At 39.2% G+C, this 27,024-nt stretch overlaps 1 protein-coding gene across 1 annotated transcript in view; it reads right to left on the bottom strand.

Annotated features, from left to right (window-relative positions):
* LOC123772524 (Na(+)/citrate cotransporter) overlaps positions 1–26,330 on the bottom strand; it is a 29,140-nt gene extending 2,810 nt beyond the window's left edge. Inside the window, 12 exon segments of the mRNA XM_045765763.2 lie at positions 920–1,203; positions 1,557–1,651; positions 3,526–3,738; positions 4,086–4,120; positions 4,122–4,209; positions 6,834–6,933; positions 6,935–7,056; positions 8,040–8,152; positions 10,078–10,208; positions 14,090–14,339; positions 18,329–18,506; positions 26,195–26,330. Coding sequence (XP_045621719.2) covers positions 920–1,203; positions 1,557–1,651; positions 3,526–3,738; positions 4,086–4,120; positions 4,122–4,209; positions 6,834–6,933; positions 6,935–7,056; positions 8,040–8,152; positions 10,078–10,208; positions 14,090–14,339; positions 18,329–18,424 — 1,527 coding nt within the window. The 5' untranslated portion in view covers positions 18,425–18,506; positions 26,195–26,330.
* Positions 26,331–27,024: the final 694 nt, after the last annotated feature.

The following is a 27,024-nucleotide window of genomic DNA, read 5'->3' as shown; positions in this document are numbered from 1 at the left end:
ATGGTGTTCCTCACCCCTGGTGGTGTTTATACCGAAAGTGGGTTTATTAGCATACTCGTATATTAAAAGGTTTGACTGTCCCGGATCAAAATCGCTCCAACACATAGTTCAGGCAACATTGATCCGACTTCATTAGGACTCAAAATGGCAGTCAGTAAGCCATCTCCTTGTGACAGTAGTTCCTTCATAAGTCCAAATATTCAGCTGGGGGATCTCTCCTTTCTCTGCTGACTAGTTGTTTTATTGTATCCTGTATACCTGCTACACCATTATATATATATATATCACTCATTTTTAAGTTGTATTTCCTGACATTTAAGTTTATGAATCTGGAAAAGATGGAGTGGTCAGTGGCAAATGAGTGCCTAAACAAAAAAAAATATTGTGCTTGCTGGTTAAGTGATTCCCTTTAAAGAAAAGGATATTCGTTTGTGAATTTTTCCTTCAAGTTAAGGTATGAATATTAGGCTCGTCATGAGATTATAATAAATGCAAGGATGGACTCCAAATATACAGTATGTCTAACCTATGCTTGAAATAATCTAATGAACCACGTTTATCCTGTTACCTGGTAATTTGATCCATAAGCCTACAACACACTTCCACAACTGGTCCTTAACAAAGATTTTTTCCGATTCTAAACTTATCTAATTTAAAAAAGGTAGTATTCTATTTAATATATTTAAAATCCAATTAATATCTATCTCGTGATAAGCTTTTCTCTCTTGTGTTTTGCTATTTTAGGGAATGTAAATTAAGCTTTTTAATCTCTCTTCATAAGGAAGGTTCCTAATTCCTTGGATCTACTTTATCATACTTTTCAATACAAAATAATTACCAACAAAATATCAAAACAGAGTTATTTAGCTTTGATTCCAGTGCAAACTTAAAGTTAATATCGGTTGTTCCAGTCACTTACCAACTCATTCAGAACTGGAAGCAGTATAGAAGCTGTGGCAGTGTTGGAGGCAACTTCTGTTAGCATGGCAGTTGAGAAAGTTACAATCATCACGATGTACACACTGTGTAAACCATTTAAACCTTTTAGCGACTCTCCCATCCACTGGGATAAACCGGACACCTTAGCGCCCTCAGCCATGGCAAAGCCTCCGCCCAGCAGGAGGACCACGCCCCAAGGGATCTTCTCCTGCACAACTTTCCACGTCAGGCAGGAGTTGTTGTCCAGGCGCTTGGGCTCAGGCTCTGTACAAGAATACCAAGTCCACATACTTTAGAAAGGTGCAATAAGTTGGCACCAAGTAAGAGAACATTGTTCATATACTGTACATTCTTATCAATCATAAAAAGAGTTGTTGAACGTTAAAACCACACACATGGGATATAGTGCCATCTTTCTATACAGATTTTCAATCAATATTCAGACATTTAAATGCACTTGTTCTCCCAGAAAACATATTACAATAATCTTCCAATTCTGGAAGCCATTTAGTTGCGAAAAAATAGATCCAAGTGAAATTTATTAAATACCTAAGCAGATGACTCTGGTTCTTAAACCAAAATAAGGATTAAGGTGGTGAGCAATTATATCGACCTACCGTCTCGTCCCCGGAAGCACCAGAAGTTGAGCTTGGCTGGGAGAATAAACAGCAGCACTACTATTAATATTGCAGGAGTTGCATCATTCATTTTCCTGCAAATAATTAATAATTACCTAAATAGTAAATATAAATTTTCATTAAATTAAAAAATATATTTTCTGTAATTACTAATTAAAAAAATAATGTTTAATGATTCATAAAAAAAATTATTCCAGTCAAACGTTTTATTAAGAAAATATTTCTCGATTTCCTTATTCTACCTAAATTTTATACAGGTTTCCTTCCTGAACTTTCTTGCACTCTATGGCTGTGTTATCTAAATGATCCTCTCATCCTTGTCAAATATGGGAGGATGTCAACTACAAATACTAAACTTACAATTTGTAGCCAAAAATAGTTTACAAGTAATGAGAAATATATTGGGACAACATCGTTTGCAACTTTTTACCCAAACCCAAAACAGGTCGCAAATCTATCACCTAAATAAATACGTCTTCATGTCTGAAAATATGTACGGCGAGTGATTGTTATGTTTCAGTGACTGCTTGATAGCTTTGCAGTAATTCCCACGTGCCTGTACGTTGTCCAAGGAGTTATCCTGTCTTGTTGTTAATTAACTGAAGGGTCTTCTAGTAGAAGATTCCTGACACAAACCTCTGCCCATACTTGTTTACACATAATCAGGGAAGCATAAATATTGTAGGAGGGGTGACTTTTCTTGCAAATAGTTTGCCAAACTCTCATGTTTCTGGCACTTGTGATTTTGGTTCCCAAAGTTTCTCACATCTGAGAACAGCTACTATCATAAATACAGAAGAAAGGTGTTACTTTTTGTTAATTTACATGTCACGTGAAACAGGCGACGGTACAATATTTATCATTGTAGTAAGACCTGGGGAATGGTAGTGATACAACGATACCTTCCCTGGAACGTCTATTACCATACAATCCAGTCACCACTCTTCCTCACCAACACTGGACAAATAACTGTGAGCAACTTTCTTCACCCTCCACTCCCTGGTACTGTATACAGGTCTGTGTCCGAGAAAGAATAACTTCAAGCCCTCCGCTCCCGTGTTTATTGATATTACAAAGAAACAAAACTAGTTTTCAAAACTAAATGCAAAGCATTTAGCTTCCCTGATTATCGAGCTAAAGTATTTTTCTTTAATAAATACAACACCTGAATTCCTATATCCCACTCTTATCGCTACTTTTAAAAATTGACTTTATAAATTATGAAAGTACTCAGGATATAAGCCTTGAAGCACCTATCAACTATTAGCGTATTCTTTGAGACAAATATAACAATTTAACTGAATGCCTCATAACACTAACAGAGCCAGCGGTGTTGACGAGCAACAATAACAGCCACACATGTTTCAGTTTCAGAAGCGTTATCATAATGTGCTGGACAGTAGTGTCAGATGATGATGGTCGTCTATCGGAATTGAAAATGACCATGACTTCAATACCAGGTCGAAGATTCGTGGCTGTGTGTCAGAAGATGAATGATGAGACCCATCTGGGCCCAGAAGGCTCGCCATCACATAGGACATATGTGAGTGGGTGCTGCTGTAGTGGTGGAGCTTGCTTTAGCTTTCCCCGCAGTGCGTTTCCTCTGGGCCTCTGCAGTCTGTCTATTCTCTACCGTGATGACTGTACTTCGCCAAGTTGAGCGGTCCTGAGAAGGCGACTCCCTTGTGCTGGGATTGATGTCTAGGCCTTTGAGGTGTCTGATAAGGATGTGCAGGACAGCAGGATCAGAGATTTTCCATGATGTTAGCACCATGGGAAGATGTCAGTTCTTGGTTGAGAGATCTCAAGAAGCCTAACAAGTGCCCTGGTCCAGACTCAGGAGAACCATCTGAATGATTTTTTGTGAAATTTAGAAACCTAATTTTATATAAAAAGTACAGAATAATGCTACTAATTAATAAAAATGTTGAAATTTTTGTTAACTTACACTCCAAAAGCATCTTTAAACCACTTTGCCCATCCAGGGATGAACTCTGGAGCCCTGAAGAGCCACAGCAGAACAAGAATGATGAAGAGGGTCAGCACTACAACCTCCTGGAAGGTGATGAGTCCCAGCTCGCGGTACTTGGCTAATATCAGCTGCTTCACTGCCTTCTGTCGCTCCGCTGATGGATTTTGGATAATTTTCTTCCTTTGGCCACTGAAAAATAATATATATTTTTTATTTTTCTGGTTTTACCATTATATTTTTAATATTTTTTGTCTGTATTAATAAAATGTTTCAATGCAGCTTAGCTTGCTAGTTGAAGTACTGATATGTATAAATATCATTAGAGGGGGTACCCAGCACTACTTAGCGAATGTGGCCAGTGCATAGGTGGGTCTAGTGCCCGAGTCGATGGGTGGACCTAATGCCGGAGTTGTCCGGTGCCCGAGTTGATCCGGTGCCCGAGTTGACCTGATGCCCAATTCGATATGGGGTCGAGGTCGGCCTAAGTTAAATACTTTAAAGAAATATTAACATTTATAGACACCCCCATTACTTACCACAACAATCCCGAGAAGTAGAGCTGCAGCCACAGCCCAGGCCAAGACAACACAGAGCAGCATGCCGGGAACGTTGAATAACATCCACGAGAGAAAGTTAAGACCAGTCGGCTCGCTGTAGATGCTGTTGGAGGTAGCGTTAGTTACAGGTCAAGCATTTTATACTGCAATATAGCTCACTACCTTCACATTACTAATATTTTAATAATCTGATAATTTGCTCAACTAGTTCAGATTTCTTGCAGTATTAAAAGAGGCGCTACGATATTAAATGTGTCAACGACATTACCTGCCACCATATTTGAAATATAGTTGGCTAGGCTACCGCATTCAAATCTTCCAAAATGCTAGATAATTCAAAATTATGCATCTCGTAGACTTCTAATATTTACTGAAAGATTCACTGGACCGTCTTACATGTTTGAAAAAGTAAGAGTATGACTCTTGACAGCGAGAAGAAGAGTGTTACGTAGACTGTACCACAACAGAATTCCTTGAATGGTGAGTTCGAGCATATCACTTATTTGAATGTGATCTTAACCTAAGGGCACACTACGTAGTTGCCCAGGGCCCGCCGAGTCTAGGGGGCCCCAAGCTGCCATATTGTTAATGAGAGATCTCTTGGCAGAGTGGATGATTATTCAACTTCCCACTGGGAAGACCAGGGATTCAAATCCCTTTGTAAATTATATTTTAATTTTATTTTATTTTGGTTTATTTATATACAAGGTACATTGGGTTGTGAGAGTACAATAACACTGGAGTTTAAGCATTATATTCTTGCAAAGCCACTAGCACTTGAAAAGGCACAAGCTGGTGCCAAGTAACCATATATGTATGTATTGTGTGCCTAAGCCTAAAAGTCAAAGAACAACCTACTTGAATGTAAGTACCTTGCACTTTCCTCCCATACCATGGACGACTTGCTTCTTACTGCATTTAGGCGGGAACTATGCAGGGCAGAAAAAACGACCACCATAGGTCTAAGTGTTCTCATAGATATGCCATCACCGTAGACATAAGCATATATGATATATCTGTGCTGTGCTCGGCCGCAGGTCACCCTCGGGTGGTTCAAGGAGCACAGAATGTATATCTTGCTTCAAACATCATCAGTACCAGGGGCAGCTGGAATTCAGTCTTCTCAGCTTATAGGCTGAGTCACACATGACAGGTCTTTAACATAAATCGCTACGCCTACCGATTTCATGTAAAAGAGGCCACCTTTAATGGTCATTCGCCTGTAGAGTGGGTTAAGCAATTGCGTTCATTTACAATGCCCTCCTGAGGGCATGTGTGTTGAAAATACCAATCTACCGCAGCAACTGGTTTATCCTCTTCAAAAAACTATAACACATTTGCAACTTTTCAAGATTCCATTACTCTGCTAGACTCAAATTGTTATATAATATGCGAGACAAGTGTTGACAAAACCTATCTTTTCATTTCTATTTATTTAACAATGTACTTTCTGGTAACCAATAATCATGTCAAAGTTTCCATTTCACCAGGTAAATTATCACATTCTTCAATAAATGCATAAACAAAGCACATATTTCAAGGTCACAATCGGTTATCTGAATCTGTTTCATTTTCAAAGGTTCAATCTTCTCTCAAATCTTTGATATACTTTCTTTTCTCTTTCTCTTAGTTAACTTATTTAAATCGCTTACTTATTATCTTTTTCTCTTAGTTAACTTAATTAAACGAACCCTTTAGGATTTAACTTTACCTTCCCTTCTATATCAATTTAACAATTTATTTGGGCTGTCCTTACTTTTTACAGGTTTAATGAACAAGTTTAATATACTGATTTAGATAAACTTTCCTTTTAATTCATTTATATATAAAGCAGAATCAGCAAAGAGGGACATAGCAAATAAGAAATTGAAATCTTTGCATGTTTTTGTTTATAGACAATTTACTAGATGGTGTTCCCAACGGTGCCCGGATGGCTCAGGTACACGGGTCGACCCTGTGCTTGGGTCAGCATATCATCATTCCACTAAAAAAACAAGAACAAGGATGATAAATTACGATAACATATGGGAACATATACTCCTTAGCGGCACCTCAACGTATGCCAACAAATGTTATATCTATATTACTGGCTGAGACCACTTCTGGACCTGCGTCTCGTCTGATGTCCTAATCAGCACTGACCCCGCTACTTGGTTGAGTCATTATTTATTCAACTTCTCAAACCACATCCTGTTACATGTCTTCTGCGTCCATGCGTCCACACACACACCAGCTTTTATCCGCGTCACAGACCGTCCCAAACTGTCGCTTCCGGTCACCACCCGGAAACCTTTCTGGAATCTCGTCTCGTCTTGTTCTTAAAGGTAGCCTCCTAGATAACCCCTGACCGGCGACACATTCTTATACCTGACATCTGGCGTTCAGATGTCCGTCAACAACCACACTCGCCCAAATTCATTCAACACGCTCATATAAACCTACTTCCGCTGCCAATACGTTTGAGAGAAATCTACTAACTTATTATACACACTAAACATCCCTCAACATACATCCCACAATACAGCATGGATTAGGACAGTGAACGGCTATTTACCATAATGTAATCAACATTTCTTCACTGGTAAACTGTGATGAATAAAATTAATAATTTTTTTTACCTGTGCATAATGTTTTGCAATATAATAAAAAAACAATTAATTAATAAATTTGTATCCAGAGTTTTCCTAATTGGTCATTTTATTTTTGCGACAAATAAATTTTAGAAACCTTTCAAGGACGCCCTTTATGACCAGGTTGGGCCCGGTGCCTGTGAGGGAGCCAGTGCCACCCAGGTTGGCAGAGTAGGCGGTAGCCAAGAAGCACATGTCCCTGAGGGCGCGACACGACTCCGTTGGGAGGTAAGGTGGTCAGGCCAGTGTTGTCCGCGTCCTTAGACGTCATATCCACCTTCTTCACACTCACTTGCTCCAAGTTGCCATTCTTGCACTCGCTGTCAAGATGAACACTTTCAGAACATTATCAGCGATTAGTTTGTTAGCGACTCCATTTATTTTATTAAATCTAAAGTGTAATGAGCCACATTTGCCAATATTCATATATTAAAATATAGTGTATATTTACCTGAGTATCATATATTCAGGTAAATAAAATATAGGTATACAACAAAAGTGGAGAAAAATAAATCTTTCTATCTGTATCTATTAAAAGACAATATCTGTTTGAGGATGGAGGCCTGATGAATGCTGTTATAGCCTCGTGCAACTTTCCATAGTGAATTGCAAAATATATTGCGAGTGTTTTAGAATGGTCGTGGTCAAGCCCTTTTTTATGTAGGACCGGCTCCTATTACGACAACCATCGACTTTTATTTAGTCTGAAATGTGGGTTTGATTAACGTCTATAACCCAGATTTAACGTCGAGTTAACGTTGATAACGTTCCACCAGCAGGAACCTTACCTGGATACCTGTCGTTCCCCACCAGCAGGAAACTTACCTGGAGACCTGTCGTTCCCCACCAGCAGAAACTTACCTGGAGACCTGTCGTTCCCCACCAGCAGGAAACTTACCTGGAGACCTGTCGTTCCCCACCAGCAGAAACTTACCTGGAGACCTGTCGTTCCCCACCAGCAGGAAACTTACCTGGAGACCTGTCGTTCCCCACCAGCAGGAAACTTACCTGGAGACCTGTCGTTCCCCACCAGCAGGAAACTTACCTGGAGACCTGTCGTTCCCCACCAGCAGGAAACTTACCTGGAGACCTGTCGTTCCCCACCAGCAGGAAACTTACCTGGAGACCTGTCGTTCCCCACCAGCAGGAAACTTACCTGGAGACCTGTCGTTCCCCACCAGCAGAAACTTACCTGGAGACCTGTCGTTCCTCACCAGCAGGAAACTTACCTGGAGACCTGTCGTTCCCCACCAGCAGGAAACTTACCTGGAGACCTGTCGTTCCTCACCAGCAGGAACCTTACCTGGAGACCTGTCGTTCCCCACCAGCAGGAACTAGGTGCTGTTCACAACTCCGGCAAGGATGGACACTACGAACCTCAATTAACTGGGTGCTTTCATCTTCGTCACTTTGGCCCTGTGGAACATAGGTCAATGTTCAGTGCTAGAAGACAGTGATGGGAACCAAGGTTGTCTATATCAATCCTTGTGGTGACTGGCACCGAGTCGAGATTATCGCCTTCTGGGTGATATGTTTCTGATAGTACAAAGATCTGCGAGAAATTCTATCAACTGTAAAGCATCTTATTAATTGCTAATTCGCTTGCTAGTATTACAGTCCCTCTTGGTAGTGTTCGTGTGGCAGTTGAAGAGATTCAGTCAAGTGCCCATTTTGGTGTGGAAATTACAGTTTAATTCCTGGGTTTTAGCCAGCACAGAACAACTTTCAACTTTTAACAACAATTAAGTCTTGTATGTTCCATAAAGTCAATTACGAAAATAAAAACTTGTGATCAAATTAAATCTCAAGGCTCTTAAATAAAAATATTATAATTTCCAGCTATTCCTGTTCTTTGTGTGTTAAATATTATTCTAACATGGAGAAGTACGAGTTCTCTCGTCAAGTTATATCTCACTAAACATATCTGAAATTTCTATGTGCTATCTTGAGTGCAGTGAGTGGTACCTCCGAGGAGGCCTCGACAGTTTCATAAAGAGTAACTATTCCTGCATACTTGAAGGCTGAACGAGCAAGCTCTTGCCTCTACACGAGACTAGGATACGAGTTTAGATCCTGTTCCCTTACAGCACACCCTTCCCACGCACATCTTCCCACACACATCCTCACAAATCTCCCGCATACTCATCCTCCATATCTTCCCCAATCACTATAATAATTTTCACTGCCCACTTTCATAACCATAAACATTTTCACATCCTTCCTACCTCCACCTAAATTTGCAGGGGGAGTGGTTTGGGGTAGAGGACGGACATTAACTGGTCGGGGCCGCCAGAATTTAACAGGGAACAATGTTACAGGGTCATATTCTGACCCCCTCCCCCAAGACGATGTTTAGCACTGCCAGCCGGCTCAACCTAAGTAAATATTTTGAAAACTAAAATAAAAAAATCTTAGAATACAAACCATTATTCACTATACATTCATTATTCACTGATTTCGGGGAAAAAGATAAATATTCTATCCAATTTGTACCGTAGTAGCATAAAACAGATGATGCAAGTGCTTCAAAGGCTTTCTCAAAAACCCCTCCCCTTTCTCAAAGCAGTAGGATATATGTTTTATTTTTTAATATTTCATACCACTAGGCTTCTCCCACTGGCGTACCACCCACACGCCAGTGGTAGGTAATTATATTATTTTATAAGAGAGAGAGAGAGAGAGAGAGAGAGAGAGAGAGAGATAGAGAGAGAGAGAGAGAGAGAGAGAGAGAGAGAGAGAGAGAGAGAGAGAGAGAGAGAGAGAGAGAGAGAGAGATGTGTTCTTTAATAATCCCGTGACGTTATGCACTTTCTCGAGCTGAAGTTTTTGTATATATATATATATATATATATATATATTATATATATATATATATATATATATATATATATATATATATGTATATATATATATATATATATATATATATATATATATATATGTATATATATATATATATATATATATATATATATATATATATATATATATATATATGTATATATATATATATATAATATATATATATATATATATATATATATATATATATATATATATATATATATATATGTATATATATATATATATATATATATATATATATATATATATATATATATATATATATATATATATATATATGTATATATATATATATATATATATATATATATATATATATATATATATATATATATATATATATATATATATATAATTCACAAGCAACTACATGACATTCAGCTACAACTGAGTGGAATATGAAGGTTCCATAGCAACAACTCCGGATATCCATCCGTACACAGCTCACCACCAGACAACTGTCCTCACAGACTTACCACATACAGCTCTGACAAGATGGCGTCCACTATGGGCACCATCATGGCTGTGGTGGCCGTGTTGGAGATCCACATGGACAAGAACATTGTTGTCAACATGAACCCCGCCATCAGCCTGCGCGGTGATTGACCTGAAATATCATTCAAGTATTTGAAATACATCATATTATTGTCTTGTACTAAGTAGGTCCATCCACTTTACATACTATTGGTATATATGTACATAAATCAGTTTAAAAGTGATTCACATAAGCACTTAACTGTTTATGTTCATAAGTGTTGGGATAAGGCGATCCAACCACTTTGGTTCAATAACGCTTATATTCGCTGTGTCATATGGTTGGGGAATTAGGATGGGAACAATCAAATAATTATATGGAGATAGCGGTAAACCAGTATGACTATATAATTGTAAATAGTCATGCTGGCTTAACTTACTTCAAATTATCCCACAAAATGTCAAAATAGTCTTGAGCCTGATCAAGGTCCTACAAAGCAAAGGCAAGTTTGCAAGACTGTGAAAAGTGAAATAAATATACCAGGAATAAAAGAAGTTCAAACCATCTCGCAGTTAACAATGTTTCCGGTTGGTCAAAATTCAATTATACAAAAGTCAACTTTTTGGCGAACCATCACTTCGTGTTGGTACTTTCGACCATGTAGTTACTATAAGTACTTTCTTTTGAGGAGGATGGGCTGCAGCCTCACATCATCGCAGTTACAGAGACACAATAGAGATATTTCCAAGCAATATTTCCAAGAGGATACTAGGTAGCATGAATTGAAAGGATAAACAAAGCAGGAGGAAAGTAACAGCTGATATTCAGTTCAAATAAATGTAATGAAAATATGTAGGGAGGCATAGAGAACTACACCATATTGGAATATTACAACACGAAACAATTACAGAGAAAGACCTGGTGACAGACATAACCCCGACACACCAGATGATCATGTGAGCAGAATAACATTCCCCAGCATTTGGGAAGTTAGTAAGCATATGAACATCATTTAAGAAGGTAAACAACAATGATTGCAAGTCCATACACACTGCCTATTTGAGACCATCACTTGAGAATTCAGCGTCAACACGGAACCCGCATCCAGTAAAGTATGAAAATAAACTTGAGAAAGTTTGGAGGTTTACAACTAGACTAGTACTAGAATTGAGAGAAGAAACAGAGGGAACATGATCACTACATACAATATCCTGAGGGGAAGAGACAATGTGGATAAAGGAGGACTATGCAAATTTAAAGGAGGTAGGACATCCGCAGGTGCTTATAACATTACATACTCAATGATCGCACATGAAGATCCTGCTGGAGAACAAGGAATAGTGGACGTCATCACTGCATCTTGGCAGCAAGGCAAACTACCGACCTCTTGGAGGAAAGCAGACATCGTACCGATTCCTAGGCCGAAAGAACCTGGCAATTACAGACCCAATTCATTAACATCATGCATTCATTAATATCATTAAATAGGCTACTATGGAAGACTGGAGACCTGCATTAATACATATTTGGCTTCACTAGAGGAGTAGGTACTGCCAACTGCATAGCAACATTACTAGGAACAGTTAACTCAGGTCCAGCTATAGTGATCTTCCTTGATCTAGAAAAAGCATTCGATCTTGCAAGCCCGCAAGCAATTTTACACACCTTAGTTAAAAAAAGGTGTAAAGGGAAATATGGTAGCATGGATTCAAGATTACCTAAGTCACAGGTATGCCAGAGTAAAGTTGCAAGGACATGTGTCGGACTACCACTTGCATGAGAATGGGGCTCCACAAGGAGGAGTCCTCAGTCCTAGTCTTATTAACATCCTTATGGAAAACCTCGTTACCATGACATTTACAGAAGGGGTTAAATTGCTAAACTATGCTGATGATATAGCATTAGTCATTACAGGTCCTTCACTTCTAAATAAAGCACAAGAGGCGTTAGATAAAGTAACATCTGATTGCAGCATTTTAGGGCTAAAAATATCTGCACAGAAGTCTAAGACAATGAGACTGGGCGGCAACACTCCAGACAGGCACCTACGCATTCAAGACATTAACCTTCAGTGGGTTAGACAATATCAATATCTCGGAGTGTGGATAGATTCTAAAATGACATTCAACAAGTAAATTCAATATCTGAAGGAGAAAGCAAAATCACGACTAAATATAATGAGAGCAATCACAGGGCCCCGTCTAGGAGCGGGACACAAAGTGTTAAGAATGTTTTACATACATGCCGTTCGTTCCATAGTTGATTATGCAGCGCCTGCCTTACTTACTCTTTCTCCTGGTCAGTGGGCAAACGTTGAGGTTATATAACAGGAGCTCCCAGATGGACTAAAATACTGAACCTAAGACTAGAATCGAAGCTAACGTCAATTGAAATAAGGGTAAAAGGGATTGCTGCGTGCATGCTGACCAAGATATTGACTAGACCTAGAATCAGTTCACTTAACGATATAATCACTGGAACACTAACTCTTTGATAGAAGAGCCTCCAATAGCAACAGGTGGACCCATTGTACGATAAACACCATCAATACATTCGATATAACAAACACAGTCACTGAGAAGGGTGTCGACGAAATACATGAAGACTTTGTTATGGGAATCTCCGCCAGCAGACTTTAAGATTATGGTTCTTGAAGGAAAAAAGAACCAGACAAATCCTCATCTGCTACGTAACATTGCACAGATGCATATAGAAGCAAACTTGGCATCCGACAGCTTCACTTACTTCACAGATGGATCAGTAGACCAGCAGGGACAAGAAACAGGAGCTGCAGTTAAAGCAGGAAACTGTAAATAGTTGGAGACTTTCAAATGGGTGTTCGACTTTACAAACAGAGATGCTAGCCATTTAAAAGGCTTTGGAACATGCTCTTGCTGAACACCGACAACATGTTATCATACATACAGATTCGAGACCCGCCATTGAAACCTTGCAACAAGAACACATATGTGATAACATACATCTGATCACAAATGTCATCTCAATAATGCAAACACTCAAACGACAAGGCCGACGGGTGCTTATCAATTGGGTGCCAAGTCATGTGGGAATAATAGGAAATGACATTGCAAACGAAGCTGCAAAACTTGCAACTAAGAGAAGAAATGTAGACATTTACATACAACAGAGTCTATCACTGATTAAGAAAGTAATTAGAAACAGAGCAATGCAAAAGATGTACAGTGACCACAACACAGCGGTTGCAACATCAGGATCTGCGGGTTGGTACAAGAATTCAACTACCTACGAACCACTTAGTTTGATGAAAGGGAGCAGTAGAGCAACAACAGTACACTTACATCGCAACAGGCTTGGATACCCATGTGCATGGGAAATAAGCTTACAGGTTCCGGAAGATGAGAGGAAATGTCAGCACTGTGGAGAAATGCCTGACAGATCACTGGAACATTATCTAACACAGTGCACAGTTACAAACTCATTAAGATTTCAACTTAGATTCAACAGAGCAGAAGAAGTTGTTAAACACATATGGCAAAATCTTACTGAAGCGACCATACGAGTCATAAATACTCATACTCCGCCCAAGTAAAACAGAAACAAGCAACACTTAGTGGGCCAGCCAGAGGCTTAGGGCCCGCGCAGGAATATCCCTGCAAAAAAAAAAAAAATCCGTAGGAGCTGGACACCCAATTGAGTCCCAATGTACCTTCTTGTATATAAATAAATAAATAAAGTCGTACAGATGCAAGAAAATTCTCGTACACTGTACGGAGGGTTGGCAAGTGGAATGCATTCAAAGTAAAGATAGTCGAAGCTAATTCCATCCACAACTTAATGAAAATGCTGAAATCTTTTATGTTGAAGACGGTAATAAGCGTGCCAAGTATAAATGGCCAAGACTCGAACATATAGTGCTAGAAGTCACTCTTATAGTCAGTGATAGGTTAACAACAGATGGGCAACCAACCACTCGAAGTTTACAGACCTCCCCAACCCCAATCCTTTCACTCCGTCCACGAGAACTGACTTACCAAAGAGAAGGATGGCTCTTAGCGCGATTCGTCTGTGCAAATTACAGTGCTCGACGGCGATGGCGACTGTGAGACCGCCCAGGAACATTATGTTGGTCTCCTTCATGTAGACGATGCAGATGTCGCCGGTGGAGATGACACCAAGCAAGGGGAAGGCGAAGACGGGGATGAGAGCGGTGATGGCCAGCGGCAAGGCCTCCGTCATCCAGTACACCGCCATTATCACAATGACGTACCCGCATCTCGCCGCCTGCAACACACCGCGCCTCCGGTTATCTCCCATATAACGACTTGGGAGAAGAGGCAACAACAGCAGTAACAGTAGAAGCAACAACAGCAGTAACAGTAGAAGCAACAACAGCAGTAACTGTAGAAGCAACAACAGCAGTAACAGTAGAAGCAACAACAGCAGTAACAGTAGAAGCAACAACAGCAGTAACAGTAGAAACAACAACAGCAGTAACAGTAGAAGCAACAACAGCAGAAACAGTAGAAACAACAACAGCAGTAACAGTAGAAGCAACAACAGCAGTAACAGTAGAAGCAACAACAGTAGTAATAGTAGAAGCAACAACAGTAGTAACAGAAGAAACAACAACAACAATAACAACAGTAACAAGAAACAACAACAGCAGTAACAGAAGAAACAACAACAACAACAGTAACAGAAGAAACAACAACAACAGTAACAGAAGAAACAACAACAGTAACAGAAGAAACAACAACAACAGTACCAGAAAAAACAACATCAGCAGCAGATAAAAAAACACAGCCTATGACTTAGAACTAATGCAATTATTAAACCCATACAAATTAAAAAGTTTACTTCAGAATTAGAAGAACTAAGAAATGACCAAAGACCTGAAGGTTGCAGCATTAAAAGCTATGACAACTTTAGTAATAATGGGTAATCAACGACCAGACGTCGTTGCTGTAATTCACCTGTAATTCTAGGCACCTCTGACAGGTTAGTGAGGCTTCAATCACTATCACAATATTCAGCTTGGAATCTTTGTGATAAACCATTCAATCATTCACTTGATTGAATCAAGTGAACAAATCATTCACAATCATCATCTACATTACTGAATGTGAAACTGTAACAGATTTTAGACCTCTTGGCCTGTTGTACAATCAACTATGTACCTATTTGATTGGATCTGGTATATTGGAAGACCTAACAATTTATCCTAGATTTGTTTGTTCATATTAAAGAATTAATATAATTTTTAGCTGCATATCCTACGAATCCATCCCTGCCTTGAGTGGATGTATTTCAAATTTGTAAATCGAAACCATCTAATGCTGTACATTGTAACCCCATAAATTAAATATGTTGTTCAATCTCCATTTTAGACCCATTGTCGTGTGTATGATCCTCTGTCCTTAGTGGCAGTGAATACGAGCAGCATCTCACTGTAATAAGACCTAAATGAATTACTCCGATTAGGCAAAATTGTATATTTTGTCGATAAAGACGTAAATAATAATAAGAGAGGGAGCTTCGTGACCTGATTTAAAAATAGGTTCATGTTTTTCTTGCAACAACTCTCATGTTATTGTCATATTGGGTTTGCTACCAGTTGAACTTGTTGACCCTAAACGCCCCATAGAATTTTTATTAGCCATAAATTGGTCAATATTATATGCTCGGACGTTAACCCTCACCATCGCAGCAATATCACAGTGATCAGATGATATAATTATAAGGATTAGCTGCTAAGCCAACATTACTGCATAGATCATTGTGATCAGGGCATCAACGCCGCTCGTGTCCACTTCATCAATACCAAACACTTATTATGTTGACATATTTATTTTTATATATATATTATATATATATATATATATATATATATATATATATATATATATATATATATATATATATATATATATATATATATATAAGAAGGTACATTGGGATTGTGAGGATACATAGCATAGTAATTACATTCTTGTAAAGCCACTAGTACGCGCAGCGTTTCGGGCAAGTCCTTAATCTAAGAAACTTATAAGTAGGTAAATACTTGCAAAATTTATAAAAATGATAACAGTTACATAGCATGAAAAAAATAAAAGATGAGAGAAAAATTGTAGTTATATTAAAGCATATAGGTAGCTCATAATAACATATTTGTTATAACATATTGTTATAACATATAACATATATTGACATATTTGTTATAACACAGCCACGGCAGAATGTACATCTCTTTTGAATCTGTGTGTACACTACCAAAACCTGCACCAAGCACGTGTACATTTGCTATGGTGGAAGTGTTATCCTAAGCAGTAATAAGTGCAAAATGCCGTCCTAGCCCCTAATCCAGTTTGCAGTGAATTAAAAATATATAATTGTCTATCGTGCAAGGATATGAAGAAAGTGGATTAAAAATACCAAGGTAAGCATAACAAAGTCATTAAAATAATAGACGCAAAATTATACAAGAAATTTCTAAGAGTGTAAGTTAATAATCTCCACGGGCAAGAAAGTTGCTCATGTCCAGTCTACAGGAACGAATTATTAATATAGTGCCATTAATTATTTAATTAATTAATTATAGAAGAACATCTCCCTTATTACTGTGCTTGAGTTACATAATTAATCATTCGGCAACACACATAATTTATACAAACACAAAAAAAGTAATAATTTATTTAGTAATAATTTATATGTATAGAAACACTGAATACTCTTTCACTTGTTATAATTGGATACCTGACCCTAAAACAAGTACTTAGAACTAAAACAGAAAAGACATAACACTTTAGTGTTACAAAATGGCAGCCACAGCAGTTCGATCCCACAACACACCAACTTCCTCTCACAAGGTATAGCTTGGCGAGGCAGCCAGCGGCAGCCTCCTCATTTGGTGTTACCAAATATAATTTGACCGCCAATTGCAGGAAAAGTAACATGTAACATAAATATCATATTATATCTACTTAATAACAATCCATCATGTACAAGTGTGAAAGTACATTGCTGCCATCGAAATACTTTACAAAGAAATATATGACTGAAATTAATAATGCAAGTATCGTATTATTAATTTCTATATATCTATTACCATACCAGTGTCGTCTGGTATGGTAATAGATATAGAGACGTAAGTCACCTTTTCCACTATCTCTATAATTCCTTTCTTAAAATTTAGTTTAGTTCATTTATTATGCATCCCATACCTCATCTTGTGGGTGGTAGTGGAAAGGGTTACAGAGGCACATAATGGGCTCGGGGACTGAACCCCACAATTCATTTACCTAAGCAAGTTACAAAATTCAGTATAAGTCGTCACATCATAAATGGGTTCGAGATCGACCACAAGTACAGTTTCTAAATTAAGCAACTGATATATGTGGAGAGCTAGTGTCACAATTGATTTGTTTGTCCAGCACACCGCCCCCCCCCATCCAGTGGGCAGCGGTGGATAGGTTACAATCACTTATTAACTACCTACAGTTTGCAAACTGGGGATATTTGGCTAAAATTTCTGGTAACAGATAATTTTGAATGAAATATTTACACATTGCTGGAACATTGGTTATAGAACTGTCTCTGAATTCACGTATCTTTTCGCACTCCATCACATAGTGACGGAGGGTGTGCGAATAATTTTGTTGACACAGTTTACATTTGTTCAAGTCTACATCAGTAAATAATGAGAATTCCCAGAGATACCTGTAACCGAGTCTAAGCCGAGCAGTAGTAACATCTAGAAGTCTGCTGATTTTATTGGATGAACCATAGATGTGTGGCTCCTCTTGCATGATAGTATGATGATAGATGGAATTACTGGTGTCAATTTCACTTTGCCACAGATCTACAAGATATTGTTGACGTTCTTCTATTGCTCTCAGATTGCTCATAGACAATCCAAGGTTACACTCAACGTCTCCTTTAAAGGCAGATTCTTTGGCTAACTTATCAGCTCTATCATGCATTCGGAGGCCAACATGAGATGGAGACCACATGAGATGGCGACCACATGAAATGGACTCTATTACCATCATTAATAATTTTGTTGTACTTGTGTCTAGCTTCGGACACGAGCATATTACAGTTGTGTCTTGAAGAACTGAGAGCATTTAAAGTCGATAAAGAGTCACTTTACACCTGCACCAAGCCTTAAGCACCCCCTACACCTGCACCAAGCCGTAAACACTCCCCTACACCTGCACCAAACCCTAAGCACCCCCTACACCTGCTCCAGTAAACACATGTCGACCACTTACCGAAGTGTCCCAACAAAGAGGGAGGAAGCTGAAGATGATGGGTGTGAGCACCAGCACTATGGTGCGCCAGTAGGGAAGGATCGCGTATCTGCTCATTGTTACCAAGTCTATCACACGGAATATATTCCTTACTTTCCACTGTCTATTCTGACGTTATTTGATACAGTTGCATTTCCAGCTGCAACACTTAAATTGTTATCTAATATGTTTACAGAGGAACAAATTTTATAGGATGTTTTCACCATTATATTACGGAATATGTTTACTGTGCTGCTATTATAGCCTATTTGGCAAAATGATATCTGAATGACTGTGACAAAATTTGGGAGCTGCATATCCCACCAGGTATTCATACACGTACCAGGTTTAATGGAAAATAACGAATTAAACAACTCTGGACAACGTGTGTTTAGAGTCAACAGATATTCCTATTCGCATAACAAAAATTAGAGGTAGTTGTTGAAAATGAGAACGAATACTTTACTTTAACACAGACTTTGGCATACATATCATGTAATAAATGTTTCCACGTAGTGATAGGCCCTAAATTGCCTTGTGTCGGATACAGACAAACTTCGTGTAATTCTTTGCAGACGAGGTTTAAATCAGCAGGAAAAAGGCTTCGAGAGACGACACTCGTAAAAATGGAAGTTTATGATAGCTCATGAAATTAGGTGAAAATACAGAAAATATATGGAGATCTTTTACTTCTTGCATAAAGGCAATTAAAACATATACAATCAAATATAATTTGAGTGTGGTACGCTAGGAAGAGAAGAATGAACTGTTCTACCATAAAAAATAATAATGAAAAATTGCCTTCACAACTGTTCAGGAGGGAAATGAATAGGTTTCTTCAAGTAGCGCTCGATCAGCAAGGTTGTAATGGCTATGTTAGCCTGCAGGATTCTACCAGCAATAACCTCAATGATCAGAATATAAGAATAGAAAAATCTGCAGAAAGTCTAAGGACCTATATGAAACAATTTTGATAAATATCCAACCTCTCATGTATTTGTCTAACCCATGTTTGAAATACAACAGCAACCCAACGTTTATAATTACCTGGCAAAGTTTTATATAAATCAACAACCCTTTTTTCCAAACCAGTATTTGTCCAGTTTTTTCATATAAAAAAATATTATCTTTGTATTCATTGTTTCGTGTTCTTTTTTGTGTTGATATATTTAGCACCACATTCATAATCCTTCAGGCTAAGCCGAGAGAGTAGACAGCTGCTGAAATTGCCCACACTTAAGTTGGCCTCTTCTGCAGTGAGAATATACAAATGAATACAACCAACAGCAGTTAAGGTCTTGCCACAAGCACAGCATTATTGTCTCATGGCTCAGAGCATCTGACAATTTGTCTATTTTATATAAATTTTGAGTCTTCTGAATATATTTATTTATTTATTTATTTATTTATTTATTTATTTATATACAAGAAGGTACATTGGGTTTGTGAGAATACATAGCATGGTATTTACAATCTTGTAAAGCCACTAGTACGCGCAGCGTTTCGGGCAGGTCCTTAATCTAACAGATAATTTTAGGTAGTTAAATTCTAGCGGAATTAATAAAATGATAACAGATACATAGCAAGAAAAAAAATGAGATGAGAGAGATTAGTAGGTATATTAAAGCACATTGGTATATTAAAGCTCTGATTGATTGCATTGACAGCTTGATTAGTAATTTAAACGAAGATTAACAGGCACCATACAGCAAATTGAAAGCACATATAAGAAGACAGCAATGATCACAATGGTAAAGTTGTTTGGATTGGGTACATGAAGATTGGGAGATTGGGTAGCACTAGATACAGTGCAATTTTAAAGCAACAAGGTACAAAACTATGAAGATGAAATTAGGTATTTTTGGGTTTTGTATTTGAATGACGCAAAAGTTGGACAGCTTTTCAATTCATTAGGGAGTGAGTTTCATAGACTAGGTCCCTTTATTTGCATAGTATTTGAACTGATTAAGTTTGATTCTAGGGATATCAAAGAGATATTTATTTCTGGTATGGTGATAATGGGTCTTATTACATCTGTCCAGGGAGAGTTTCAGAGCAGGATTTGCATTTAAGAGCAGGGTTTTGTAAATGTAGTTGACACCAAGAGAATGTGTGGAGTGAGATTATGTTTAGCATGTTTAAGGAGTTAAACAAGGGGGCTGAGTGTTGTTTGAAAGCAGAATTTGTTATTATTCTGATTTGTTAGGTAGTTTGCAGTGTTTGAACCCCATGCACAGATACCATAATTAAGATCGGGATAGATTAGTGCATAATAGAGTGAGAGGAGAGCAGAGTTAGGTACATAATATCTGATTTGGAGAGTATACCAACTGTTTTAGAGACTTTCTTAGTTATATGTTGTATGTGGGTGCTGAAGTTGAGTCTCATGTCTAGGAATAGGCTAAGAAACTTTCCATCATTTTTACTACTAATGTTAATATTGTCTATCTGAAGCTAAATTGCATTTGTTGATTTGCCTCCAAATAAGATATAGTAGGTCTTTTCTATGTTAAGTGTTAGTTTGTTGATTGACATCCATAAGTGGACTTTTTTTAGTTCATTATTAACAACATTATTTAGTGTATGTGGGTTGGGGTTAGAGTAGATGAGAGTAGTATCATCAGCATACAATATAGGTTTCAGAATGTTGGTAACATTAGGCAGATCATTGATTTTTATAAGAAATAGGAGAGGTCCCAAGATGCTGCCCTGTGGCACTCCAACGGTTATTGGTAGAGTGGGAGAGGTTATATCATTGATGGCTACACATTGGTGTCTATCACTAAGATAGGATTGAATATAGTCCAGGGCATGACCTCGGATTCCATAATGATGGCATTTACGTAAGAGGTAGTTGTGATTAACAGTATCAAAGGCCTTTCTCAGGTCAATGAAGAGTCCTATCGGAAACTCATTGCTTGTCAAATCTGTGTTTATATGATTTATACATAAATTTCATTGAACGCAAACACAGGATGATGCCAAAGTTAATCCCAGGAATTCGCAGCCTCCTCTATGCAGAGAAAAAACTAAAATTACGAACTCTAGAAAGATGAGGAGTAACGGGTGACGTAATTTAAATACATAATTGGATGAGATTATAAATAAGGTTTTAAATATATCAACAAAAACTAAAACTCGGAACAATACATATAAATTTGGTAAGATTATATTCAGGAAAGATCTGGGTGAATACTGGACTGGGTTGGAAACATGGCTGTTGATTAATGGGACATATTATCAATTTAAAAAAAAATAACCTACTTTTAATTAAAATAATAATAATAATTTGTGCAGTAAAAATAATAATTGACGTGCGATCAATAGATGTAGTGTTTCAAACGTAGGTTAAACATATATATGAATGTGTGTAAATCACAAAAATTAAACCGTGATGAAAAATGTGAGTATCAGACCACGAAGGAAGAATTGAAACAGGAATTTCCTTAAGTACTTTCGTATTTAATAATACACCTTCAGAAGGATGCTTGAAGATGTACTATATGGGTGGATATAAATAAGGTACCTCGATCTAGCTAATAAACATTTTGCCGTTTCCATTATTCTTATGTTCACATATAGTGATTGAGAACAGTATGCCGCACTTCACGTGTGGAACTTGACAACATTACTTTGGGCTTCACATATATATGAACCTTCACAACAGTAGTGCTGCTTCTCTCTACGTGCCTCGTAGCAGTGACCGAGCCCCAGGGAGCGAGGTTTCACCATAACTCTAAGCACCATCTATGTAGCACCATTTCAAGTACAGTATGTTTGTTGAGACAAGAAAATACATCTCATAGGAATAAAGTAGCTTAGGCTATTTCTACCCCCCCCCCCCCCCTCATGGAGCACCATCAAATGTGCGGGATATTCAAAAGGCGTTAAATATCAATAATGATGCCAATGCGAGAACAAAAGCGCATAAGGCGAACGATATCAAAGGTATCCGATTCACCAAGGATTCTATCGAGGGACGGTCGGGATGCAAGACGCACGCAAACTGGAAGTCAGGACATTCAACAAGGATATGCACAACTGTAAGAGGGACAATTAGTGCAGTTTAGACAATAAGGAGCAGGGCGGAGCTCCATTAAGTGCCCCTGAGTTAAACCTGCATGGCCAATATGTAACCTGGCTACAGCCGTTTCCCACCACCGGTTACGGTGGTAGGAGGAAGGCTTTCCAAATCCTTAAGGCCATGGGGACACGTTACCTTTAAGAGCACGCAGTTTGTTACCAGTAACAGAAGACCAATGATCCTGCCAACGGGCACGGACTGAGGAATGAATAACTGGGCAGAAGTGGAGATAAGTAACACTTTTGCGGAAGATGGGACAAGTGAGAATAGCCAATTACCAAGGATACAATACCTGAAATCCTTGCACTGTATCCATATTTCGTTTCCAGTAGATAAACGACATATGAGATTAAGAATCAAGTAGAGTATTGCGAAGACTAATAATAAACAGCAGCTCCCCAATGACTCTAATATCTCAATTGCTCAAACAATCATGTATTAGCGATAAGACCTACCATTAATGTATAATGACTTACTTTGGAACATATTATCATATGATATGTTTCAAGAGCTATAAATATATAGCTCTTGAAATAGAACATTCTCTGTATCTAGCTGACATATTGTAACTATAAGGTGTGAAGGATAGATGAAATTGTTTATGTAATAATCTAAGATGAGGTCTGATAAAGACCTTTTGTGCCCTCTGTAATGCTTTTACTGCTCACAGGATGAGTATAGGGTGCACAATAAACTAGCCGCCTCAGGCGGCAACAATCAATCAAAAGTCTCCTTAGCAGCAGCGTCCGCACGCTCATTTAAAGAAACACCAATATGGCTGACTTTATTGAAGAAGTGAATGCACTCCACCTAGCACTCGATGCTGTTCTAAGACATGCAACTCGTGACTTCCCTGAAGCTCGACGGCTGCGCAGTATCGGCTACAACCTCGAATTAAAAAACAAAATTTGGCTTGAGAAAGATGACCTTGACGATTTTGAAATTGACCATCAGTTAATTTACGACTTAGGTGACGAAGCTAATCTTGCATCACAACTTATACCAGATGATTACCAGGAAAATAAACAACAAATGATGAGAAGCCAAACTAAGAAGAATGAAGAAGAAACTCAGAAAAAGAAGAAAGAAGACCCAAGAATGAAGACACCACCAGAGGACAGATTGTTACCTCCTAGAATAAAGAAGCCGCCCTTCCTTACCCGACTCAACACCTGGCCAGTTGTGGGATTGTTTTATCATCGATTCTTGATCCGCAGCTGGGTTTAGCCCTGACTTTTTTTACAACTTCAGCGCTTCCTCTTACCAACTTCTGCTGCTGTACCCTGTGCCTCTGTAACCCTTTCCACTACCACCCACAGGATGGGAATGGGGTGCATAATAAATTAACTAAACTAACTAACTACCCACTTCCAAGCTTTCTCAATGGGTATCTAGTCCTGTATTCTTATATTATATTGTATTGTGCGGGGAACCCAGCAAAACTCCACTACCTTAAATCTGCTGGATAAGAAACAGCCAAAGTTGAATTTCGGCTATCACAGGATGGACAGGTTTAAAGTACTCTAGAGCCATGAGGGCACTGCAAGAGTCAACTACAACAACAAAGGAAGATTGACAGCACGAATGCAGTTGACGAAGAGCGTACAAAATTGCATAAGATACTGCCTTGAAGATGCTAGTCTCTGGGGGCAGGCGACACATAAAGGTTGGGTCAGGAAAGACAACGGAGTAGCCTACACCGTCGGCAGACTTAGACCTATCTGTGAAGACGGAAATCGAATGAGAGTGTGAAGAAAAGTGAGCAAGGTAAAGGCGTTTTAGAACTGTAGGAGGGGTAAAAGCTTTTGTCATACCGGTCAAAGTTTTACAAAACATAGGAAGAGGGACCCGCCATGGGGTCAAGAATGAGAAATAGCCTAAGCTACTCTGTTCTTTTGATGTGTATCTTAGTGTCTCAATAAACGTACTTGAAGTGGCAGAGATTCAGGTACTCTCGTCCAGGCACAAATATCTATGCATACTGTAACTATGTAATTACAGTACAGTATAATACTGTAATTATATAAAATAAGCCATCATGGCTTCTTTCACATACTATAATTAATGAATTTTTATTCCCATTTATCGCCAATGAGTTGCGTTATTAACAGTTTGATTAGAAGATCATAATTTATATGAGAGCAAGTTACGGGACCTTTGCACCAATAGAAAACTTTATATGCACTAATGGATTTCGCTTTGCTAATAACCAATAATTTTGATATATAATCCACACCACACCAGGCGCCATGTGGATGGATACCCTATGGGAAAAGGATGCCTCGTCATTGTTATGGAGCAGTTGTGCCAAGGACGTGCCCTCTATAATGGATGTATGCTCTTCCATATATCTTGGCACTTCATGGTGATTCCTTCTGGCTCTGTAATTGTCACATCTAAGTTACAAATTTGTGGTGTTAACTGCAAAGACACCAACGCCTATCCATTTATTGTGCTTAGCTGCTAGATGCTCAGGTCTATCCGGTATCTAGGTCATCCCCCCCCCTCAGGTCTCCCCCCATATACACACCCTCTGATCAAACCACCTCCCACACACACCTTGTCTCTCCCCTTACACACCCTCCTCATCTGCAACCATCTTCATCAATGTCTTCGCTAAGCTACTCTATCATCTTCACAACCTCCCCTATCAATATCTACTCCCACATTCATCCTCCTTTCTATCCATACACATGAACCTTCCCCGTCTCCCCCTAACCTACTCTCTTAGGTTTCCTCCCACATAAACCTTCCCAGGTCTCTTCCCCACATAAACCTTCCCAGGTCTCTTCCCCACATAAACCTTCCCAGGTCTCTTCCCCACATAAACCTTCCCAGGTCTCTCTCCACATAAGCCCTCCCAGGTCTCTTCCCCACATAAACCTTCCCAGGTCTCTTCCCCACATAAACCTTCCCAGGTCTCTCTCCACATAAGCCCTCCCAGGTCTCTTCCCCACATAAACCTTCCCAGGTCTCTTCCCCACATAAACCTTCCCAGGTCTCTCTCCACATAAGCCCTCCCAGGTCTCTTCCCCACATAAACCTTCCCAGGTCTCTTCCCCACATAAACCTTCCCAGGTCTGTCTCCACATAAGCCCTCCCAGGTCTCCCCCCCCCACATAAACCCTCCCAGGTCTCCGACCACATAAACCCTCCCAGGTCTCCGACCACATAAACCCTCCCAGGTCTCCCCCCACATAAACCCTCCCAGGTCTCCCCCCACATAAACCCTCCCAGGTCTCCCCCCACATAAACCCTCCCAGGTCTCCGACCACATAAACCCTCCCAGGTCTCCCCCCCCCCACAAACCCTCCCAGGTCTCTTCCCCCACATAAACCTTCCCAGGTCTCCCCCTCCACATAAACGCTCCCCCAACATAAATCCTCCCAGGTCTCCCCCACATAAATCTTCCCAGGTCTCCCCCCCCCCCCCACATAAACCCTCCCGGGTCTCCGACAACATAAACCCTCCCAGGTCTCCCGCTACATAAACCCTCCCCCCACATAAACCCTCTCAGATGTCCCCCCCCACATAAACCCTCTCAGATGTCCCCCCCCCACATAAACCCTCCTAGGTCTCCCCCACATAAACCCTCCCAAGCCTCCACCAATCATACCCTGCCAATTCTCCCCCAATCACTGCAACCATATTCATGCTAAATGTTTTCACACCCTGCCCTAGATGGGTTATTCTGTACCATTCTTCTGTTTCTTAATGCTGGGACCTTAAATACTAGCCAGTCTTTTGGGGAAAATTAGTGTTACTTGTCGCTGTTTGTCGTCGACTGCCGTAAATCACGAAACAAGGATCGTTGATGGCCACAATTCACAAGAAAGAGGAGCGAGAGTCCGCATCTTCTCCCACCACTGTTACACCCACACTGGCCCGCTCACCTTCACCACTACTAATTTTCCATCCGATTATATAACTTGGATAAAATTGTCTTTGTCATTATTATAAGCAGATATATAAACTTAAATGCCAATTAAACTTTCAAAATATGTTTCCAGAATATATTTTAAGAATTACAAATATCATTAGTATGTCTGCGTTTCCTTGTTTTTCTCCTCCTTAATCCTCTTTGAGGTTTGACGGTAAACAGTTAAATAAATGCCACTAAACCGAGAAGATGAGACTGTTGTAATACAAATACAAAAAAAAAATAATGAAGGAAAAAGGCTGATAATTTTGCTTCCATGATTCAAGTTACTGATCCAGAGCGACAACCTCCATAGCTTGATCAAAGCACTGTGTCCAAGCACAAAAAAGTTGTCCGAAATATTTATTCAACGAAATGAAGTCAACACATCTACTTAAATCACTGGACATAGGTAAGAGAGGGGCCGGATAAGGTCAGCCCGAGACTGTTACACTGCCGTACGTACCTTCTGGTTTCACGTCTCATGAATAGGCTAACTATGCAGCCCGTCCTCTAATTCTCATCTCATGAATAGGCTAACTATGCAGCCCGTCCTCTAATTCTCATCTCATGAATAGGCTAACTATGCAGCCCGTCCTCTAATTCACACCTCATGAATAGGCTAACTATGCAGCCCGTCCTCTAATTCTCATCTCATGAATAGGCTAACTATGC

The sequence above is a fragment of the Procambarus clarkii genome, chromosome 17 (assembly GCF_040958095.1).
Source record: "Procambarus clarkii isolate CNS0578487 chromosome 17, FALCON_Pclarkii_2.0, whole genome shotgun sequence".
Classification (NCBI taxonomy): Eukaryota; Metazoa; Arthropoda; class Malacostraca; order Decapoda; family Cambaridae; genus Procambarus; species Procambarus clarkii.
This window is presented reverse-complemented; position numbering and strand designations above follow the sequence as displayed.